At 44.4% G+C, this 22,548-nt stretch overlaps 1 protein-coding gene across 3 annotated transcripts in view; it reads right to left on the bottom strand.

Annotated features, from left to right (window-relative positions):
- Window positions 1-713: 713 nt before the first annotated feature.
- Window positions 714-22,548, bottom strand: part of LOC115135025 (attractin-like protein 1) — a 326,923-nt gene continuing 305,088 nt past the window's right edge. For all 3 annotated transcript variants that reach the window (XM_029669216.2, XM_029669215.2, XM_029669217.2), the window contains 2 exons: window positions 14,197-14,311; window positions 714-2,585 (listed from right to left, as the gene is read on the bottom strand). In XM_029669216.2, coding sequence (XP_029525076.1) covers window positions 2,461-2,585; window positions 14,197-14,311 — 240 coding nt within the window. In that variant the 3' untranslated portion in view covers window positions 714-2,460. The remainder of the gene's footprint in view (window positions 2,586-14,196; window positions 14,312-22,548) is intronic.

The following is a 22,548-nucleotide window of genomic DNA, read 5'->3' as shown; positions in this document are numbered from 1 at the left end:
GATCTATTGTAAAAACCACACAAATAGCGTCTGGCTATCTGGGGAAAAAAAGAGTAGTATTATTTCAACTTGGTCTGGTCCACAGAATTATCACAGACTCGGCAGCCAGGTACCTATCTTACAATTGTTCATTTGTTAGAGATGTCCATCAGCATCATACCATAGCCAGATATTCTAATATTCACTGTTAGAAATAGAAGAGTATCTGATAACACATTTTTATATACCGGCGCTGTTGAGTGGAACAAACTATGTCAAAAGCTGGCTAATGTGTGAACAGTGTAAATATTTTTAAAGCCCCCGCCACACAGTATATTTCAAACTCTCCCTAATGGAGAAGACAGCATGTATTGACAGTATCTCATTGGATGGTGCACTGCTACCTTAAACACTACCTCAAATCTTTGAGATCTACACTCCCCATGCCCAACGAAATGTCTTACAATTCGCCGACTATTCAAGCACACAAACATTAGACATTCAAGGTAAGTGTTTGAGGAAATATAACTAGTCTTAAGAAACGTTCAAAATCAACACACGTTCTTCAACTGAGTGATCAAACCAAGGCATCATTCAGGGGAATCTATCAAGGTGTCCGATGACAGTTTCTTTATGTACTCTATGCTTGTAAATCAATCATATTGACATCCTGAGCATCAAATCAATAAAGCTTGAGACTTGAGGCAACAAAATACGAAGGAGCGATTTCTAAATTACAGTATGAAGAAGCATCAAAATGTTTATTTGCAACTTTACACAATATGCCCATATGAAGAAAATAATGAGGTGAGCCGCTCTTCATTCATACACATTTCAACAGATCGGTGTAAGATACATTACATGTAGTGTTCACCTAAACGGAAAACATCAGATCTCTCACATTTATACATTTCTTATGTACATTTAAAAGCGTAAACCATTTATTAGGTTACGTTTATAATGATTTACAAGACAGAACAAAATGCGACAGAATATGGGATGCTTCGGATAAAAGTGTAAACACAATGAACTTCAAAGTGATACAGAGAAAACAGTCAAACTGTCCAAATGCCAAAAATAAGTAAAAGAAATATAAAAATGGAAACAAAAAAAGATTTCTTCATATGATACTGTGGTATGAAGGAACCACAGGACCCACACCCTGACTGAGGTTATCTTCCAATACTTCCAATTCATACTTCCTTCCTCTCTTCCTTGAAGTAATCCCAGAGAGTAGGAAAGGAAATGAATGTAGCATTTTGGAACAGGGCCTGAGAATGTTATAGGCTGAATCGAGTTGCATGATTGAAGCTGAGTAAGTGTGTAAAACAAATTAATGGACCTGGATTTGAGGTTAAATTAATATTTATTTTATTTTATTTTTAAAATTATTTTTATTATTAACATACTGTACAAGAAAACATTAGAACTAAGTACCTTTTATGACCGTATTGTCTTCATTTCATTAGAAACACAAATCATTCACAATAAAAGATGGCAAAATAAAACAATATGAGTAGTAATTAAAATAGTATTTTATATTCTAAATCTATAATTAAATAAACCTTGAAATGTATAAAGGATATGTGTTGACGGATAATGAGAAATATGTTGAAACATCACAGCTATGAAACATGGAAAGGTCATGCATTTGAATGCCAGAATACATGTCATGCCATTGCGCTTTGACAATGACCTTAACATAATAAACACAGGCAGGTTTCGTTTCTGATATACAAGTTTTCTTTCTTTTTTTTGCTGTTCTTTGCATCCAACTACTTCATTGGCCCGTGACATACTCTACTGCTGGTAGGCTAAGTCAAGGCTCTTGGTGCATACTGTGAGGAACTCAGTGCAGAACCGTCTTTCAGCACAGGATATACTAACTCAGAGTGAGGCCATCATATAGTCAAGTCAAGTTATTCTAGACCCATCGGCTGCTCTGTTTATTTAGCATGGATTGAATTTGGGCAGATCGTACATTAAAAGAAAACACAACAGAAAACACGAGGGAGCTTTTTTCTCTCTAATGTCTTTGTATCAAAATGAGCACATATCTCACCAGCAAGAGACCCGTGGCATTGTTCTTTCAGACTCACGTCACATGACAGTCAAACCTCAAGTGGCGACCTGCTCCTACTAAACTCTTAAGGAGATGTATCCACAGGGAGGAAGTGCAGACTACAAACTTCCTGGCTGAGAGCCAATGGGATGTGCAGAACACCCCCAGCTGGGCTGGACAGAGACCCAACCAGGGAGCAGACAAGTCACTCTGGATAAACTCCATTACAGAGTGTGGAGGTGAGGAGGCACACGTAGTGGACACTCAACGTCACAATAAAGGGCTTCCGTTGTCATGGGGTTCACTTCAGCACGCCGTGCTGTTGAGAGACGGGTAAAAAGAGAGCAAGAACTTGTCAGAAAACAGAAGCATTTGCGGTCCTTTCAGGTGTATTCAGGCTCCCCTTTTGGTCAGGCGTTTCAAACACAGGTCCCCTGATGCGTTACTGCGTGCGGTTTACGGTTCTTCAGGCCATGGTACTTGTCTCTGAAGTCTCCAGGTTTCTGCTGTGAGGTGTCGATCAGGGCACTGGCGATGGCAATACCTACAAGGAGGAGGGAGAGAGACAGAAAAATGAAGGTGAGCTTCAAAGTAAACAGCAGCGTGGCAGGTAAAACACAGTGACCAGTAATGAGCTCACTGCCTCCCGCTGGCTGAAACCCATTCCCAACTCCCTAGCACCACTTCCCCAACTCTAGTCCAAGCCCTCACATATCAGAGTTCAGCAGGATGCAACGACAGCCTACAGGTCACTGAAGCATAGCTCTTACACCCCTCTGGGCTGTTATTTCTCTCAATACAACAATCTGATTGGTCAGCTATTTTCTCCAAAAGGCAGACAAGTGGAGAACACAATGACAGCAGATGTTCCTGCGTTCTGTTGGCATGCTGTAATTCATATGGATTTTCAGCATGGCTTGCCCTCTGTACAGCAGTAGGCTTGACTAGTATACTCATTAGGACAGGGACTAAATCTTCTTGTATGCAGCCAAAAAAACAGAAGCAGAAAAACAAGGAAAAGCTCACCAATTTGGACACAACATGCTTAAGCATTTCACACACCAGTGATTCCTGGGCTATTGCAGAGGGAAAACCAATTGTGTGTGTGTATGTGTGTGTGTGTGTGTCTGTCTGGTCCAGCCACAGTGCGCCCTTCATCGCAAAAATCGCTTCAGTGCCCTTTCCCACCGTCTTTCGCTGCCCGCTGCCACGGACAGAAGGCAGGCCTTCAGCATTGATTATAAAACAAGATGTACGACTTAAACAGGGATGGATGGAGGGATGAAGATGGGGGTGGAGGAGAGAAAAGAGCCTGGGCCTGACACTCTAGTCTACAGTCTGACGTGTCTGGTTGGTGGAACCATCCCAGACCAGATTACCTGTCAGCCAGTTCACTCCAAATCCCAACTAGATCCTTCCAACACAGTTACCTGACACTTTTCTATAGCAATCACTACATGTAACAGTGCAGCTAATATGTCGGACCTTGAATACCACGGGATTGAAAGCCACCACTACTCTTGGATAGAAACCACCACCATGTGTAACCCTTGAAAGACAAACTTTATACACTTTAAATATATATATATATATTTTTTAATATATATTTAAAATATATATTTTTTTTATCAAAAACTAAAAATATTTCATGAAAAAGTTGTCTTTCTAGATGCCAGTTGAGGTAACTCAACTGAAGATGAACGCTAACTACAAAATAGCTTTTTGGTCATGACAGAGTACTATTTAAAGCCAATGGTTTCTGGATGACATGAGATATCCATCTCAAATTCAATTAATTGGACAACATAATCAAATCAGGATACAGATGAGTGGAGGTGAAGGGCGCTCCCTACTAATGAAACCTATAAATGGGATTGTTTTGTCAGGTGAGGTTCCTGGACCATTAATGTACAAAGTGCTTCCGAACAGGAAGGGACCCCAAATGCACAGAAAATTAAATCAAACAGGAGAGTGAGAATCCTTGTTGAAACCTTGTCCTTGGTTGATATCTTCACCTGACAATGTGGAAAATGTGGTTGACAATGTAGACCAGATGTGCTAGCTTCATCCCAAAGGTAGTTCCTATAGTAATGAAATTTAATGCATACTGTTTTTCACATGTTAAATAACTACTTATTAATAGTCCTTTAAAACCCCACCACCAAACATTTCAGGACACATACTATCTTAGACTGGAAGTCAAGGAAAGGTTTGCATAGAGGATCCACTCTGGGTCAATCCGCTCTGGAGACAAGATGATGTTTCTGGTACCCTCAGAACAAAACTGTAGAGGACCCAGCCTGCACTGTCGGCCAGAGAGAGACAGAGAGCCCAGAGGCTGGATGTTCATAGACACTCTGCCTGAAAACAGAACACCATACACTAGCATTTCCTTACATTCCCAATAATGGTGACATCATTCCAAAAGAAAAAGGGATTAAGGAAAAATGTTTAACTCATATGTTTATTTTGTGTGCTTAATCTTTCCTCGACACACTCAGCAGCACGTTAGTTTAATGCGCTCAGGAAAAGCCCAGGCCACCGGACCACGAGGCTGTGATGGGGAACGGGGCACCATTGGTGGCAACACGGCAGAGAGAGAGAGATGGAGAGATGGAGCAGAACAGGAGAGATAACGGGGCCCTGATTGTGTTTTTTCTTCATTTTCCTCCGCTGGCTTGGGGAACGCCAAGGGATTTATCAACCACCTGGGACTGGAAGACGTGTCTCTCCAGGCACCACAGCTAAATGCAAATTGCTAGGCGCTGGGGGTGCCACCACAGACTCTTACCTCAGACCGCACTTGTTCAATAAATCTCCTTCACACCTCCATCCTGCTCTCTCTCTCCCGCTTCCTTTCTCTCTTACTCTCTCTGTCATGGATGGTCCACATCTCCTCCTGAATAGGCAGATTATCGTTGATGAGAAGGGGATTGCTGTGTTTGTATTGAGACTATGTTTAAACCCCTGAGAACATGCCGGTATCTGGCAGGCAGATGGCTCCTTCCCTGTCTTGACCTAGTTCTCATCCATTAGGGGCCCACAACAATGGAGGAGGAGGTAGACATGATGGAAGGATGAGAGGTAGCAGGGAAACAGAGGTAGATGGCTGATAGACATATGTCCATCCATTAGTCTATCTGTCAGTCTCTGTCCCTTCAGCAAATTGGAGCATGTCTGTTGGATATTTTATCCATGTGCCAATCCAGCTCCAGCTGTAAATCTGTCTGAGAAGCCTGACTTTTAGAAGTACACACCATTCCTCAGACATTTTATTAAGTTGAAACCAACTTCCCTACATTCAGGGGAAGTTCCTCACTAAGCAGCTTGTCCCAGTAGGTTGGAATCAAAGTTAGCACATTCCTACAATAACTCCCCACTCAACTATTAGTCTGAATGAATTATTAGGTTTGGTTAGAGCCATCCCTACACTGACGTAGGCAGAATAAGAAGGGAGTGTGTGTGTGTGTGTGTGTGTGTGTGTGTGTGTGTGTTGGTGGAGAGACGGAGGTACACCTAGTCTCCTCGGCAGAGCACTTTAAAGCAGTGTCACACAAGGGCTTAGAGAAGTGGACTTCGAGAGAGGCCTGTGGAGAGGAGGGTGTTTGTGGGTATGTTTGTGTACATGTAGGCAGATTGTCTATACCAGATAACAACCTATACAACAAAAACATATACTACTTGTAGCAGAAACTACAGTTGAAAGGTGACATTTCGTCCCTGGTGTTATGTATGGATATCGTCAGTATATGTGCCTTTTCCTATGAAGATGAACCCGGTATCCACCTGTGCCATCCTGGGAGCCTCAGCTCTGCTGTTAGCAGCATTACAGAACAATGTGTCAGAGCACTGGACCAGATAGGGCTGCTCTACCCAGCACAAAAACTCCAGCACCCCAACATCCACACACTTCCCAAAATCAGAAAAAGCGTCAAGATTCTAAGAGGCGGATTACTATGGAGTTCTAAACCACCACATAAGGAGAGAGAGGAGACTCAGATTGAATCTGGCGCTTTTAAATATTAAAACAAGGACTGCATGCAGGGGATGCCTTTCACTACACAAACAATTGTATACATTCCTCTTCCCCGCTTCTAGGAAGGGGGTCAGATAATGGTGACGCTACTAGGGGAAGGAACGACGAGAGAGCAGACGAGAAAACAAAGAGAGGTAAAAATAACTTGTGCTCATGAAACATTCCTCTTGAAGTGAGTCCACAGAGAGCGCTGGGAACGGGCTGAGTGCGCCTAAAGTGACTTCACTTCCACACACACTCAGATCAATGGTGGAACAGCTCTGATCCTAGAAGGGCCTCTCCAGAGAGAGAGAGAGGAGAGAGAGAGAAAGAGAGAGAGAGGAGAGAGAGAGAGGGATAGAGAGAGAGATAAAGACAGAGAGAGACAGAGAGACAGAGACAGAGAGGCAGAGAGAGAGAGAGAGAGAGAGATAAAGACAGAGAGAGACAGAGACAGAGAGGCAGAGAGAGAGAGAGAGAGAGAGAGAGACAGAGAGAGAGAGAGAGATACAGAGAGAGACAGAGAGAGAGAGAGAGAGAGAGAGAGAGAGAGAGAGAGAGAGAGAGAGAGAGAGAGAGAGAGAGAGAGAGAGAGAGAGAGAGAAAATAAAGCAAGGGAAAGAGGGTGAAATAGTCTGTTTCATTCAGAGAGGACTTTATCTACCCATTCTCTTCCTTTCCCTCTAGTGTGTAGTGTGCATTTGCAGAGTGGCAGAGAGAGAGAGAGAAAGAGAGAGAGATAAAGACAGAGAGACAGAGACAGAGAGGCAGAGAGAGAGAGAGAGAGAGGATAGAGAGAGAGATAAAGACAGAGAGAGACAGAGACAGAGAGGCAGAGAGAGAGAGAGAGAGACAGAGAGAGACAGAGAGAGAGAGACAGAGAGAGAGAGAGAGAGAGAGACAGAGAGAGAGAGAGAGAGAGAGAAAATAAAGCAAGGGAAAGAGGGTGAAATAGTCTGTTTCATTCAGAGAGGACTTTATCTACCCATTCTCTTCCTTTCCCTCTAGTGTGTAGTGTGCATTTGCACTCCTAGCGATCTCTCTGATCTTCTCTGACCCTTTTCTCACATACCTCCCAGAACCTTCCAGCGACACACACATGAAAGCGTTGTACTCAGGGAAAAACTAATCTACACAAAACTGTATTGTCCCGCATCATCATACATACTATACATGTTTCTAAGTGATAACACAGTGTGACAATTCTGACTATTTTCTACATCACAGAATAATCCTCTCCACATTAACCAGACTGGGGCTATGTCGTTAGTCTTTGAAGTTAGGATGTTACTGGGTTAACATCTGACTATATTTGCACTTTTAAATGCGTCTAGTATTTTGGAATATTCAGAGGAGGAGAGTGATGGTTCCTGGGCACATGACAAGGTAGTTAATGTATCACACACTGACACATTCAAACACAAACTGAAAAACACACCTATGCACAAACACACACCCACATGCACTCACATACTAACTGGTGTAGGCATCTATCCCTGACCAGTCTGCCCACATCAGATGGGATGTGATAAATAGATGGGATGTGCTAAATAGATGGGATGTGCTAAATAGATGGGATGTGCTAAATAGATGGGATGTGCTAAACAGACGGGATGTGCTAAACAGACGGGATGTGCTAAACAGACGGGATGTGCTAAATAGACGGGATGTGCTAAATAGACGGGATGTGCTAAACAGACGGGATGTGCTAAATAGACGGGATGTACTAAACAGACGGGATGTGCTAAATAGATGGGATGTGCTAAACAGACGGGATGTGCTAAATAGACGGGATGTGCTAAATAGACGGGATGTGCTAAATAGACGGGATGTGCTAAATAGACGGGATGTGCTAAACAGACGGGATGTGCTAAATAGACGGGATGTACTAAACAGACGGGATGTGCTAAATAGATGGGATGTGCTAAATAGATGGGATGTGCTAAACAGATGGGATGTGCTAAATAGATGGGATGTGCTAAACAGACGGGACCAGCTAAATAGCCATTTCCAGTTTACACCCTGAGTGTCCCATAAAGCCCCTGAGGCATTCCAATCCCTTCCCTCTTCCTGGTTTCACAGCACTGCTTCAGGACTTACTGCAGAGTGACACTTCCATTACTATAGTTCCATGTATGATATGCATATCAAATTCCTAATCACCCCAATATTAGCACATAAAACTGTCTGACCACTGCACTACAAAAAGAGGGCTAGCAATGTTAACCAATCACCGCACTTTGACTGCATGAAATGGTTCAATCAAGCTCAACGTCAACAAACTTTTCACTCGTCCCACATTTCTTGAAAAATTTGATGAAAATCGCAAATTGACATGCAAAATGTCAGAATTACCACAGCAAAATCAAAATCAAGCATTTTTGGCTGCAACTATCACAGAAAACTGTGTGAAATCCTCAAGGGACTGACTGTACAGTATGCATTTACCCAGCAGCAGTAGCCAGTACCGTAGCCTGCACTTACTGGCTGAACTTATAAGCTGCTACTATTTTCCCAGTACTGGTGGCTTTTAAGGCTCGTCTAAATGTAATATAAGCAGCTTTTCCCAGCATGAGAACCCTCTGCCTTGCAAAGTGCTTAACTTCTACCGTCTTTTACAGGCTTCCTGCTGCAGTCACTTTAACACCTGCTCGTATTTCAGCTAGTTTATTATACCTGCATGATGAGCTGACAGCACTCTCTCAGAAAGACTTGGGCTTCAGGGGAAACAGGAGAGAAAAGGAGAGGAATTAAATAAGCGAGAAAGAGAGAAACTGAAAAACAAAGAAAGCGAGAGGCAGAGAGAGAGGTGAATGAGAGATAGTGAGATATAGTGAGTGAGTGAGAGATATACTGAGTGATATACTGAGTGAGTGATAGAGTGAGTGATAGAGAGTGAGAGATAGAGTGAGTGACAGTGAGTGAGTGAGTGTTAGAGTGAGTGAGTAAGTGAGTGATAGAGTGAGTGAGTAAGTGAGTGAGAGATAGAGATAATGTGTGCTTGTATGTTTAAGGGGAAAGAGTGACAAAGGGAAATCCATATTTAGCTGGGTGCTGTCAGTGATACAAGTTCTAAAGCAGTCCCTAGCTCATCTCTGTGACACTGTGTGCCATTCAAATGGTCATCTCCCTATTCATCTATCCACAGCACAGCGGCATATTCAGCACCTCTGAAATATCACGTATCCTCTTAGGAGAAACAGGAGGTCAGCTGGGCTCTGCTGGAAAACCTATTGGAGGGAACAATCGATCCAACAGCCTGCTAATTCCTCCCGGTCTAACAAGTTTCCTTCTCTCTCTCAAATCAAAGCCCCGAATAGCTAGTAGATCTGTGTCCGTCAAACAAGATGGTACACAGGTTTCCAAATGTAACTGCCTGAAGGAGAGAAAGACAGTCTGACAAAGATTGGGTTGTAGAGGAGGTGGGGCTGAGATCTAACAGGGAAAGAGGATAGGTAAGGGAGGTTGGGGGAGGAGAGGAGAGTTTTCACCTCTCTATGCTGTCATGCTTCAGTCAGCAGCTGTCTGGGCAAGGTGGAGGTGAGGAGAGAGGGTTGAAGCAAGAAGGCAGGGAGAGAGACAGAGAGAGACAGAGACAGAGAGACAGAGAGAGACAGGGAGAGACAGGGAGAGACAGGGAGAGACAGGAAGAGAGAGAGACAGAGAGAGAGACAGAGAGAGAGACAGAGAGAGAGAGTGAGAGACAAAAGAGAGACAGAGAGAGACAGAGAGAGAGAGAGACAGAGAGAAAGAGAGAGAGACAGAGAGAGAGAGTGAGAGAGAGAGCGAGAGAGAGACAGAGAGGCAGAGAGAGACAGAGATAAAGACAGAGAGAGACAAAGACAAAGATTCACTATGGTGAATCACTAAAACAATACAGAAATACACTACGGAATTTCAACATACCAATTAGGATTTGGCTAAAAATACTTGAATCAGTCATAGAGCCCATTGCCCTTTATGGTTGACGAATACGCTGATTCGGTGAGCGAGTTCATTAGAACGTGCGTTGAAGATGTCGTTCCCATAGCAACGATTAAAACATTCCCAAACCAGAAACCGTGGATTGATGGCAGCATTCGCGTGAAACTGAAAGCCCGAACCACTGCTTTTAATCAGGGCAAGGTGACCGGAAACATGACCGAATACAAACAGTGTAACTATTCCCTCCGCAAGGCAATCAAACAAGCTAAGCGTCAGTATAGAGACAAAGTAGAATCTCAATTCAACGGCTCAGACACAAGAGGTATGTGGCAGGGTCTACAGTCAATCACGGATTACAAAAAGAAAACCAGCCCAGTCACGGACCAGGATGTCTTGCTCCCAGGCAGACTAAATAACTTTTTTGCCCGCTTTGAGGACAATAGAGTGCCACTGACACGGCCCGCAACTAAAACATGCGGACTCTCCTTCACTGCAGCCGACGTGAGGAAAACATTTAAACGTGTTAACCCTCGCAAGGCTGCAGGCCCAGACGGCATCCCCAGCCGCGCCCTCAGAGCATGCGCAGACCAGCTGGCTGGTGTGTTTACGGACATATTCAATCAATCCCTATCCCAGTCTCTTGTTCCCACATGCTTCAAGAGGGCCACCATTGTTCCTGTTCCCAAGAAAGCTAAGGTAACTGAGCTAAACGACTACCGCCCCGTAGCACTCACTTCCGTCATCATGAAGTGCTTTGAGAGACTAGTCAAGGACCATATCACCTCCACCCTACCTGACACCCTAGACCCACTCCAATTTGCTTACCGCCCTAATAGGTCCACAGACGATGCAATCTCAACCACACTGCACACTGCCCTAACCCATCTGGACAAGAGGAATACCTATGTGAGAATGCTGTTCATCGACTACAGCTCGGCATTTAACACCATAGTGCCCTCCAAGCTCGTCATCAAGCTCGAGACCTTGGGTCTCGATCCCGCCCTGTGCAACTGGGTACTGGACTTCCTGACGGGCCGCCCCCAGGTGGTGAGGGTAGGCAACAACATTTCCACCCCGCTGATCCTCAACACTGGGGCCCCACAAGGGTGCGTTCTGAGCCCTCTCCTGTACTCCCTGTTCACCCACGACTGCGTGGCCACGCACGCCTCCAACTCAATCATCAAGTTTGCGGACGACACAACAGTGGTAGGCTTGATTACCAACAACGACGAGACGGCCTACAGGGAGGAGGTGAGGGCCCTCGGAGTGTGGTGTCAGGAAAATAACCTCACACTCAACGTCAACAAAACTAAGGAGATGATTGTGGACTTCAGGAAACAGCAGAGGGAACACCCCCCTATCCACATTGATGGGACAGTAGTGTAGAGGGTAGTAAGTTTTAAGTTCCTCGGCGTACACATCACAGACAAACTGAATTGGTCCACCCACACAGACAGCATCGTGAAGAAGGTGCAGCAGCGCCTCTTCAACCTCAGGAGGCTGAAGAAATTTGGCTTGTCACCAAAAGCACTCACAAACTTCTACAGATGCACAATCGAGAGCATCCTGTCGGGCTGTATCACCACCTGGTACGGCAACTGCTCCGCCCACAACCGTAAGGCTCTCCATAGGGTAGTGAGGTCTGCACAACGCATCACCGGGGGCAAACTACCTGCCCTCCAGGACACCTACACCACCCGATGTTACAGGAAGGCCATAAAGATCATCAAGGACAACAACCACCCAAGCCACTGCCTGTTCACCCCGCTATCATCCAGAAGGCGGGGTCAGTACAGGTGCATCAAAGCTGGGACCGAGAGACTGAAAAACAGCTTCTATCTCAAGGCTATCAGACTGTTAAACAGCCACCACTAACATTGAGTGGCTGCTGCCAACACACTGACTCAACTCCAGCCACTTTAATAATGGGAATTGATGGGAATGATGTAAAATATATCACTAGCCACTTTAAACAATGCTACCTAATATAATGTTTACATACCCTACATTATTCATCTCATATGTATATGTATATACTGTACTCTATCATCTACTGCATCTTTATGTAATACATGTATCACTAGCCACTTTAACTATGCCACTTTGTTTACATACTCATCTCATATGTATATACTGCACTCAATACCATCTACTGTATCTTGCCTATGCCGCTCAGTACCATCACTCACTCATATATCTTTATGTACATGTTCTTATCCCCTTACACTTGTGTCTATAAGGTAGTAGTTTTGGAATTGTTAGCTAGATTACTTGTTGGTTATTACTGCATTGTCGGAACTAGAAGCACAAGCATTTCGTTACACTCGCATTAACATCTGCTAACCATGTGTATGTGACAAATACAATTTGATTTGATTTGATTTGGTTGTGAGGTCTGGGGTCCGCTCACCAACCAAGACTTCACAAAATGGGACAAACACCAAATTGAGACTGCATGCAGAATTCTGCAAAAATATCCCCCGTGTACAACGTAGAACACCAAATAATGCATGCAGAGCAGAATTAGGCCGATACCCACTAATTATCAAAATCCAGAAAAGAGCCGTTAAATTCTATAACCACCTAAAAGGAAGCGATTCTCAAACCTTCCATAACAAAGCCATCACCTACAGAGAGATGAACCTGGAGAAGAGTCCCCTAAGCAAGCTGGTCCTGGGGCTCTGTTCACAAACACAAACACAACCTACAGAGCCCCAGGACAGCAGCACAATTAGACCCAACCAAATCATGAGAAAACAAAAAGATAATTACTTGACACATTGGAAAGAATTAACAAAAAAACAGAGCAAACTAGAATGCTATTTGGCCCTACACAGAGAGTACACAGTGGCAGAATACCTGACCACTGTGTCTGACCCAAAATTAAGGAAAGCTTTGACTATGTACAGACTCAGTGAGCATAGCCTTGCTATTGAGAAAGGCCGCCGTAGGCAGACATGGCTCTCAAGAGAAGACAGGCTATGTGCTCACTGCCCACAAAATGAGGTGGAAACTGAGCTGCACTTCCTAACCTCCTGCCCAATGTATGACCATATTAGAGACACATATTTCCCTCAGATTACACAGATCCACAAAGAATTCGAAAACAAATCCAATTTTGCTAAACTCCCATATCTACTGGGTGAAATTCCACAGTGTGCCATCATAGCAGCAAGATTTGTGACCTGTTGCCACGAGAAAAGGGCAACCAGTGAAGAACAAACACCATTGTAAATACAACCCATATTTATGCTTATTTATTTTATCTTGTGTCCTTTAACCATTTGTACATTGTTAAAACACTGTATATATATAATATGACATTTGTAATGTCTTTATTGTTTTGAAACTTCTGTATGTGTAATGTTTACTGTTAATCTTTATTGTTTATTTCACTTTATATATTCACTTTATATATTATCTACCTCACTTACTTTGGCAATGTTAACACATGTTTCCCATGCCAATAAAGCCCTTGAATTGAATTGACAGAGAGAGACAGAGATAAAGACAGAGAGAGACAGAGATAAAGACAGAGAGAGACAGAGAGATAGTAGGAAGTATTTTCTAAATTAAACTTTTTCTCTTTCTCTTTTGTTCTACACCGAGTGGACAAAACATTAGGAACACAAGCTCTTTCCATGACAGACTGACCAGGTAAAAGTTATGATCCCTTACTGTCACTTGTTTAATCCACTTCTATCAGTGTAGATGAAGGGGAGGAGACAGGTTAAAGAAGGATGTTTAAGCCTTTAGATAATTGAGACATGGATAGTGTATCTGTGCCATTCAGAGAGTGTAAAGGCAAGACAAAAGATTTAAGTGCCTTTGTATGGTAGTAGGTGCCAGGCACACCAGTTTGCGTCAGGAACTGTAACGTTGCTGGGTTTTTCCACACAGTTTCCTGTGTATCAAGAATGGTCCACCACCTAAAGGACATCCAGCCAACTATACACAACTGTGGGAAGCATTGGAGTCAACATGGGCCAGCATCCCTGTGGAACACTTTCGACACCTTGTAGAATCCATGCCCAGACAAATTGAGGCTGTTCTGAGGGGTGCAACTCAATATTCGGAAGATGTTCCTTATGTTAGGTATACTCAGTATATATCTGGAATGGTAGAGGGAAATAGTGGTATCTGAAGAATGTGTTAGATCTGGGAGAAGAGCTGGTCTAGAGGCCAGACACTGAGTGGAGAGGAGACAGGTGCTTACCAGATTGGCCAGGAGGGGGTATTCCTGAAGGGACTCTGGGCAGACACATGAGGACGGTCAGTACGCCGGCCCTGCTCCCCCAACATGGCTCCACTGCTATAGGCTTGGGCACACCCTGCACAGAGAGAGAGGAAGGAGCATGTCAGTCATGTCAATCAATAAACACTCCCAAATCCCATCACAAAGGGGTGCGTCATATTTCCACACACCACATGGTTCCACTGTTTCTATGAGAACATTGCCCCACCTGTGTTCGGCTAAAACTTAGCTTGTTATGTTTTGCTGTTGCCCTGTAATTAATTCAAAGTTATTTTTTAAAAGATGAAACATAGATTTTGTGACCCCTAAAATACACACACAGACAGTATGCAAAATGTTAGACCTGTGCATGGATCCAGTATGGAAATGGAGAGCAGCATTCACCAGCTACTAAGATAGGTCTGTAGGCAGCCCATATCCAGGCACTGGTGAGTCACTGACTGGACATCTATTTCAGTTAGGCTGGATGTCCAGTGGATGGAGGACCCGCTCCCACCTCCCCCAGGTGAGGGCCTCACACATGGGGGAGTTGGCTGACAGACAAGCCCTAGAGCTCAACCTGAAGCCAGAGTAACGGAGATGGATGGTTGGAGGGGACGCTAGGTGCAGGGGAGGTATTTTCCTCCTAGCCGCCACATCCATTTCACTTAGGCTTGTTGAGGGACTGACCCTGGGGGGTGTGGCTAGAGAGGACCACTCATTTCTTTCCATTAAGCCATACTCTCCTCACAGCTCACACCTCCTGACTACCAAGTAGCTTAGGGCGTGGCTCAAGATACCAGCCTCACCTTCTCCTAGGAGAGGGTCTCAAACATGTCCCTGCCAAGGAGGCAAGCTGTGTGTAAATAAACCATATAGCCCAAAGCTGTGTGTAAATAAACCGTATAGCCCAAAGCTGTGTGTAAATAAACAGTATAGCCCAAAGCTGTGTGTAAATAAACCATATTGCCCAAAGCTGTGTGTAAATAAACCGTATAGCCCAAAGCTGTGTGTAAATAAACCATATAGCCCAAAGCTGTGTGTAAATAAACCGTATAGCCCAAAGCTGTGTGTAAATAAACCATATAGCCCAAAGCTGTGTGTAAATAAACCGTATAGCCCAAAGCTGTGTGTAAATAAACCGTATAGCCCAAAGCTGTGTGTAAATAAACAGTATAGCCCAAAGCTGTGTGTAAATAAACTGTATAGCCCAAAGCTGTGTGTAAATAAACCGTATAGCCCAAAGCTGTGTGTAAATAAACTGTATAGCCCAAAGCTGTGTGTAAATAAACAGTATAGCCCAAAGCTGTGTGTAAATAAACTGTATAGCCCAAAGCTGTGTGTAAATAAACCGTATAGCCCAAAGCTGTGTGTAAATAAACTGTATAGCCCAAAGCTGTGTGATTGCTGCTGCCAGAAGCATTCCAACCCAGAGAGGCCAAAATCCCAGCTGGGATCATTGCTATACCACACTGGCACACTGCAGCACGTGTTCTTCTATCCCCCCACTCTCAAAGGACAACTTAATCATCACTGACCTCACATAGACACTGTCAAAGGCACAATATGCTTTTCCAGTAGTAGGTAATGGGATGTACAAACACAACAAAAACACAGACACGTACACACAGACACAGACACAGACACACACACCTCTTCTTTCAGCTTTAAGGTGCATTGATCCCTGCTGTGAGATGATTAAACAGAGTGATGAGACGTTGATGTGGTCTCTTGATCATCCTCCACTGTGCCTTGCTGCTACGCACAGCTCTCAAACACAGAACAGAAGCACGGGACTTACAGGAGAACAAGAGAGGAAACAATGATGCTGAATAGGAGTCGATGGGAGAGATGAAGAGGAGTCGATGGGAGAGATGAAGAGGAGTCGATGGGAGAGATGAAGAGGAGTCGATGGGAGAGATGAAGAGGTGGTGCTAGGACACCATAGTCTACAGTTGACCTTGAGGGCAGCAACTCTATTCAAACAACGTCTATATGCACCTGAGATGTCTTTGTTATAAGGTCTCTGTGGTGCTGTCTGCCAGTAGCTGTCAGATGGAGCTCCACTGAACTACAATACCGAGCAGCAGGTTTGACCCCGGTACCACACCAGGGAGGGAGGGGTCGGGTGACCACAGGGGTCAGGGTTGGACCGTGTTTACTCCTGGTGTCTGCTCTGGTCTGGGGAGGACCCGAGATGAGAGGAGACAGATGTGGTTATTTACAAGCAACAGGGAAGAAGGCTTGACCTCTGGTCATCCAGATCAATGTCCTGTCGACAGACAATAGCAGAGCAGCCTCCTCTTACATAGGCTGGTTTACAGCACCCTTACACCCTACACTACCAATTACACCCAGACAAGTCATTGGAACGCACCAAAGGTATGTCAATCGGATGAGATTGAAGTGGATAGAGGGGTGCTAGGGTTTAGTCAGGGTGCCTGTCCTCTCTAAAGTACTCTGAAGTGCCGTGGGTAGAGCTCCCTGAGAGTAGCCTGGACAGGGCAGCAGCGTGGCTTGCCACTCTCTCTCACTCCAGAGAACTCACCTCGTTCTCCTTAAAGACATGGTGGCAATGTTGAGTGCTCTGCCTGAGATATACTATCCTGTAGCTCTTATTTTCTGGCATTCTTACCTCTCATGAATGCTCGTTGATCACAGTAGACATGGAGACGCTTCTACAGGGCCTTTAAATGAAATGCATAGGAGGCTTTCTTCACAAAATAGATGAACGAAATTAAAGGGGAATGGAGAGAAAGGGAGAAAGAGAGCGCAAGAGAGAGAGAGAGAGAGAGAAAGAGAGCGCAAGAGAGAGAGAGAGAAAGAGAGCGCAAGAGAGAGAGAGAGAGAGAAAGAGAGCGCAAGAGAGAGAGAGAGAGAGATAGAGGAAAAGGGAGAAAAAGGGAGAAAAAAGGGAGAAAAAGGGAAAAAGAGAGCAAGACCAAAAGATAGAGAGAGAGTGAGAGAAAGGGACCAGTGACCCCCTCTCATATCATTACCAAGCCCTGCAATGCCAAGAGCTGAGCAAAGAAAAGAGTCCCCTCATCCAGCTGGTCCTGGGGCTGAGTTCACCAACCTGTACTACTAACACACCCGAAACCTCAGGCCCAGAACATCCAATCAATCAGAATAAACCAAATTACAACACAGTCAAAACAAAAGTACATTGCTTATTGGGAAACACAAGCACAAAGCAAAATGCAGTGCTATCTGGCACTAAATCAACAGTACAGGCTAACTATTTGACCATGGTTACTGATCAAAACCATAGAAAAACCTTGACAAAGTACAAGAGAGAGAGCAAGACAGACAGAGAGAGAGAGAGAGAGAGAGAGAGAGAGAGAGAGAGAGAGAGAGAGAGAGAGAGAGAGAGAGAGAGAGAGAGAGAGAGAGAGACACTTAAAGAGTAAAAGCTGGAAGGGGGAATAAGGAATGAAAGCTTTGCTAACACCAAGGGAGAAAGAGAAAGCAAGACCGAGAGAGAGAGCGAGAGAGAGAAAGGGAGAAAGAGAGAGCAAGACAGAGAGAGAGAGCGAGAGAGAGAAAGGGAGAAAGAGAAAGCAAGACCGAGAGAGAGAGCGAGAGAGAGAAAGGGAGAAAGAGAGAGCAAGACAGAGAGAGAGAAAGAAAGAAAGAAAGAAAGAAAGAAAGAAAGGAGAGAGAGAGAGAGAGAGGCACTTAAAGAGTAAAAGCTGGAAGGGGGAATAAGGAATGAAAGCTTTGCTAACACCAAGGGAGAAAGAGAAAGCAAGACCGAGAGAGAGAGCGAGAGAGAGAAAGGGAGAAAGAGAGAGCAAGACAGAGAGAGAGAGCGAGAGAGAGAAAGGGAGAAAGAGAAAGCAAGACCGAGAGAGAGAGCGAGAGAGAGAAAGGGAGAAAGAGAGAGCAAGACAGAGAGAGAGAGAGAAAGAAAGAAAGAAAGAAAGAAAGGAGAGAGAGAGAGAGAGAGAGAGAGAGAGAGAGAGAGAGAGAGAGAGAAAGGGAGAAAGAGAGAGCAAGACAGAGAGAGAGAAAGGGAGAAAGAGAGAGCAAGACAGAGAGAGAGAAAGAAAGAAAGAAAGAAAGAAAGAGAGAGAGAGAGCAAGACAGAGAGAGAGAGAGAGAGAGAGAGAGAGAGAGAGAGAGAGAGAGAGAGAGAGAGAGAGAGAGGCACTTAAGGAGTAAAAGCTGCTAACACCAATCCTCTAAAGGTGGTGTGAGTACAATGTGTATGATGTCCTACCACTCAAGTGGTCTTTAATTAACGTGACCCATCAAAACAATGAACCATTATCAAAATGCCAATTACCACACACACACACACACACACACATACACATCCACACACACACACACACACACACACACACAAACACAAACACACCAGCCCCACTGATAATAAGTTGAACTGCTGAGGCATAGAGCATAATTACAGGGTAGGGCCTCCCATGTTTGTTTTGTGTTTGGGGGCGTCAGGAAATGATACATTCCCCAGCTCTCTGAAAGAGGAAATGGGTTCCCGGTAAAGAGCCAACTCTAGTAGAACAAAGTGCAACATCCAGGAGGTTCTTATTAGAGCGTGACGGCTGCTATAGCACAATGCTATCAATTAAGAGAGCTGAGAGACAACAATTAGTGGCCATGATGATGTGTTTCCATTTGGAGCGTCAGAGAGAAACAGAGGAACCTGGCAGAACCAGGGGTTTCCAACATTCAGCTCATCTGAATGTCACTGAAGAAAACACATCTCACCATCCATCCACACGTCAGTGATACTAACATAGCTTTGCCAAAAGTACAGAATACTATCTATTTTCAACTGTGTTCACCCCCCAATCATCCCAGTGTCGTTTTTACTTTGCATTCATGATCATCTTTTGAGTTAAGGAAATGGACAGATTCATGTAGCATGACTTAAAGCACCTTTTCTCCATGGAGACAGCTCATGTGTGTGTGACCTGGTGTGTAACATGGACCTTTGATCCTGACTGCTGAACACACACGTTTGCTCAGCTGAGACATTTCCTTCAGGAAACGACTGGTTAATCGACCTGACGCTCCTCATTTCCCCAAGCACTGACCGGCCAAATCCATGAGCCGGCATGCAATTACATCAAACACACAAATACTCACGCCCCCTCCCCCAAAAAACATGAAAAGATTGTAATCACTGCATAATTGAAGAAAGTTACTTAAAACAGTGATATGTAACTAGGCACAGATTTTTTCTAGAGCGTAGTTCAGAATGTACTGCCGTCTCTAACAGGGCTTCCTTCCTGTGCCCAGTCTGTTGCTAGGAGCAGGAAGAGCAGGAGGAGAGAGAAAACCCTGCCCTGTCGGTGTCTCTGAAGGCTGAAACAATCATCTGTTTAAAAGGGATCATTAAGACTGATTTATCACCCTGGAGGTTAGCGCCACAGGACCGTGCATCTCCCCGCAGCCGCACGGCCACACATATTTGTCCATTTCATTTCAATCCACATGAATAGGTATTTTATTGAAATGACACCTTCAAGACGAGTAGCATTACAGAGTATGAGTAAGTGATAAAGTTATCCTGGAGAGTAGAGCCCCTTGGCACCGCTCCCAAATCAATCAGCTAAAGTAGAAAGCACAAGGAAGTCGAGCAGGAGAGAGATTAGAGAGGAGAAAGAACTTGAGGGAGATTGCTGAGCTGTATAGTAGAAACAGTTTTACGAGCATGAACTAACAGGAGAGGACTTGAACTCTTTTTCCTGACCTGAGGAGAATTTGAGAGACATTCAGCTCCATTCGTCGATCTGAAGTAGGGGCATTGTCCACTGGAAAAAGCCTGAGGGTGGACTAACACTGCAGTCTTCAGCTTTGACACTATCAAGCACCTCCAAACAGAATAGTAAGAAAACCACTTAGTAGTGCTGCTAGTGTATAAAGGCACTTGACACTGTAGAAGTGGCAAACCTCTTGGAGCCATTTTCCCAAATCTTCCCATTACCTATGTTTCTGTCTTCCCTGAGGAGGTAAGGGGTTTTTCTAGGTGAAATTATCTATCTCATTCTCCTCCCTTTCACTCCACACAGAGACAAAGAAGAAGAGGGTGAGTGAGTGAGTGAGTGAGTGAGTGAGTGAGTGAGTGAGTGAGTGAGTGAGTGAGTGAGTGAGTGAGTGAAAAAGAGAGAAGGCATTCCAGGAGGCAGCTTGTAAATGGCTGGCCCATCCACGTACAGGATCCGATCTCTTCCTACTCCTCTCGTCAACGTTGAACGTACTGACGAATTCTCTAAAACAACATTGGAGGTGGCTTATGGTAAAGAAATTAACATGAAATTCTCTGCCAACTCATCTGGTGGACATTCCTACAGTCAGCATGCCAATTGCAGGCTCCCTCGAAACTTGAGACATCTGTGGCATTGTGTTGTGTGACAAAACTGCATATTTTAGAGCGGCTTCTTGATATGCCATAACTGTCAGGTGGATGGATTATCTTGGCAAAGGAGAAATGCTCACTAACAGGAATGTAAACAAATTTGTGCACAACATTTGAGAGAAATAAGCTTTTTTTTGTGTATGGAAAATGTATTTGATATTTTACTTCAGCTCATGAAACCCTTTACATGCTGCATTTATATTTTTGTTCAGTGTAGATAAAGCTCTGTTTGAGAAGCGCCTGTCCCTTCCAAGAGAAAAGTGGTCAATTCCCAGGGACTTAAACATGGGAGGAATAGAGGCCTAAGAAGTTTGCTGGGCTGAATGGATTACCTTTTCTGCTGTACTCCTGTTTTACTATTCCTTTCTGCTTCGGTGGTTTTCTAATAATGAAGTGTTGAAGAGGTCATAGGTTGCTGTTGGATTGTTCAACTCAGACAAGAAACACAGGTTTGAGAAAACTCACAGGGACTTTTCTAACTTTACCTTCCAAAACCCCCAGAGAATGCAGTATAAATCTCTCTATCTCTCTCTATCTCTCTCACTCATCTATTCTGTTTGACTAATCAGTTCAAGAGGTCCTTCAACTCAGAGATGGCGCTAAACTCTGTCTGCAAGGCCTCCGGTAAACATCAATCTGCAGGTAACGTTAGCATTCAAGGGCGACACCAGATGTAGACAAAGTGCCAGAGCCACTCAGAGGCTCTTACAAACTGACATACAAAAAAGATATCAGGACCCGCATCCACAAAGAGTGCTGATCTACGATCAGGTTAGTGGTCTGGGCATTAAGATGTGTGTGGTTTAGAGACAGAGAGAGAGGGAGACAGAGACAGAGAGTGAGAGAGAGATTAGTGGTCTGGGCATTAAGATGTGTGTGGTTTAGAGACAGAGAGAGAGGGAGACAGAGACAGAGAGTGAGAGAGAGATTAGTGGTCTGGGCATTAAGATGTGTGTGGTTTAGAGACAGAGAGAGAGGGAGACAGAGACAGAGAGTGAGAGAGAGATTAGTGGTCTGGGCATTAAGATGTGTGTGGTTCAGAGACAGAGAGAGAGGGAGACAGAGAGTGAGAGAGAGATTAGTGGTCTGGGCATTAAGATGTGTGTGGTTTAGAGACAGAGAGAGAGGGAGACAGAGACAGAGAGTGAGAGAGAGATTAGTGGTCTGGGCATTAAGATGTGTGTGGTTTAGAGACAGAGAGAGAGGGAGACAGAGACAGAGAGTGAGAGAGAGATTAGTGGTCTGGGCATTAAGATGTGTGTGGTTCAGAGACAGAGAGAGAGGGAGACAGAGACAGAGAGTGAGAGAGAGATTAGTGGTCTGGGCATTAAAGATGTGTGTGGTTTAGAGACAGAGAGAGAGGGAGACAGAGACAGAGAGTGAGAGAGAGATTAGTGGTCTGGGCATTAAGATGTGTGTGGTTTAGAGACAGAGAGAGAGGGAGACAGAGACAGAGAGTGAGAGAGAGATTAGTGGTCTGGGCATTAAGATGTGTGTGGTTTAGAGACAGAGAGAGAGGGAGACAGAGACAGAGAGTGAGAGAGAGATTAGTGGTCTGGGCATTAAGATGTGTGTGGTTTAGAGACAGAGAGAGAGGAGACAGAGACAGAGAGTGAGAGAGAGATTAGTGGTCTGGGCATTAAGATGTGTGTGGTTTAGAGACAGAGAGAGAGGGAGACAGAGACAGAGAGTGAGATTAGTGGTCTGGGCATTAAGATGTGTGTGGTTCAGAGACAGAGAGAGAGGGAGACAGAGACAGAGAGTGAGAGAGAGATTAGTGGTCTGGGCATTAAGATGTGTGTGGTCTCATCCTGTCCCCTACTAGAGTTAATGCTTCTGCAGGCATTCAGCAAAGTAGTTTATGTGAAAGGTATGTTAATGAAAGCGTAGAAAGGGTGACATTATTATAGCCCAGCGAAAGTTGAATATGCTCTGAGAGTAATATATTC

This window comes from Oncorhynchus nerka, linkage group LG10 (assembly GCF_034236695.1).
Source record: "Oncorhynchus nerka isolate Pitt River linkage group LG10, Oner_Uvic_2.0, whole genome shotgun sequence".
Classification (NCBI taxonomy): domain Eukaryota; kingdom Metazoa; phylum Chordata; class Actinopteri; order Salmoniformes; family Salmonidae; genus Oncorhynchus; species Oncorhynchus nerka.
The sequence above is the reverse complement of the archived record's forward strand: the minus strand, read 5'-3'. Positions and strand labels throughout refer to the sequence as shown.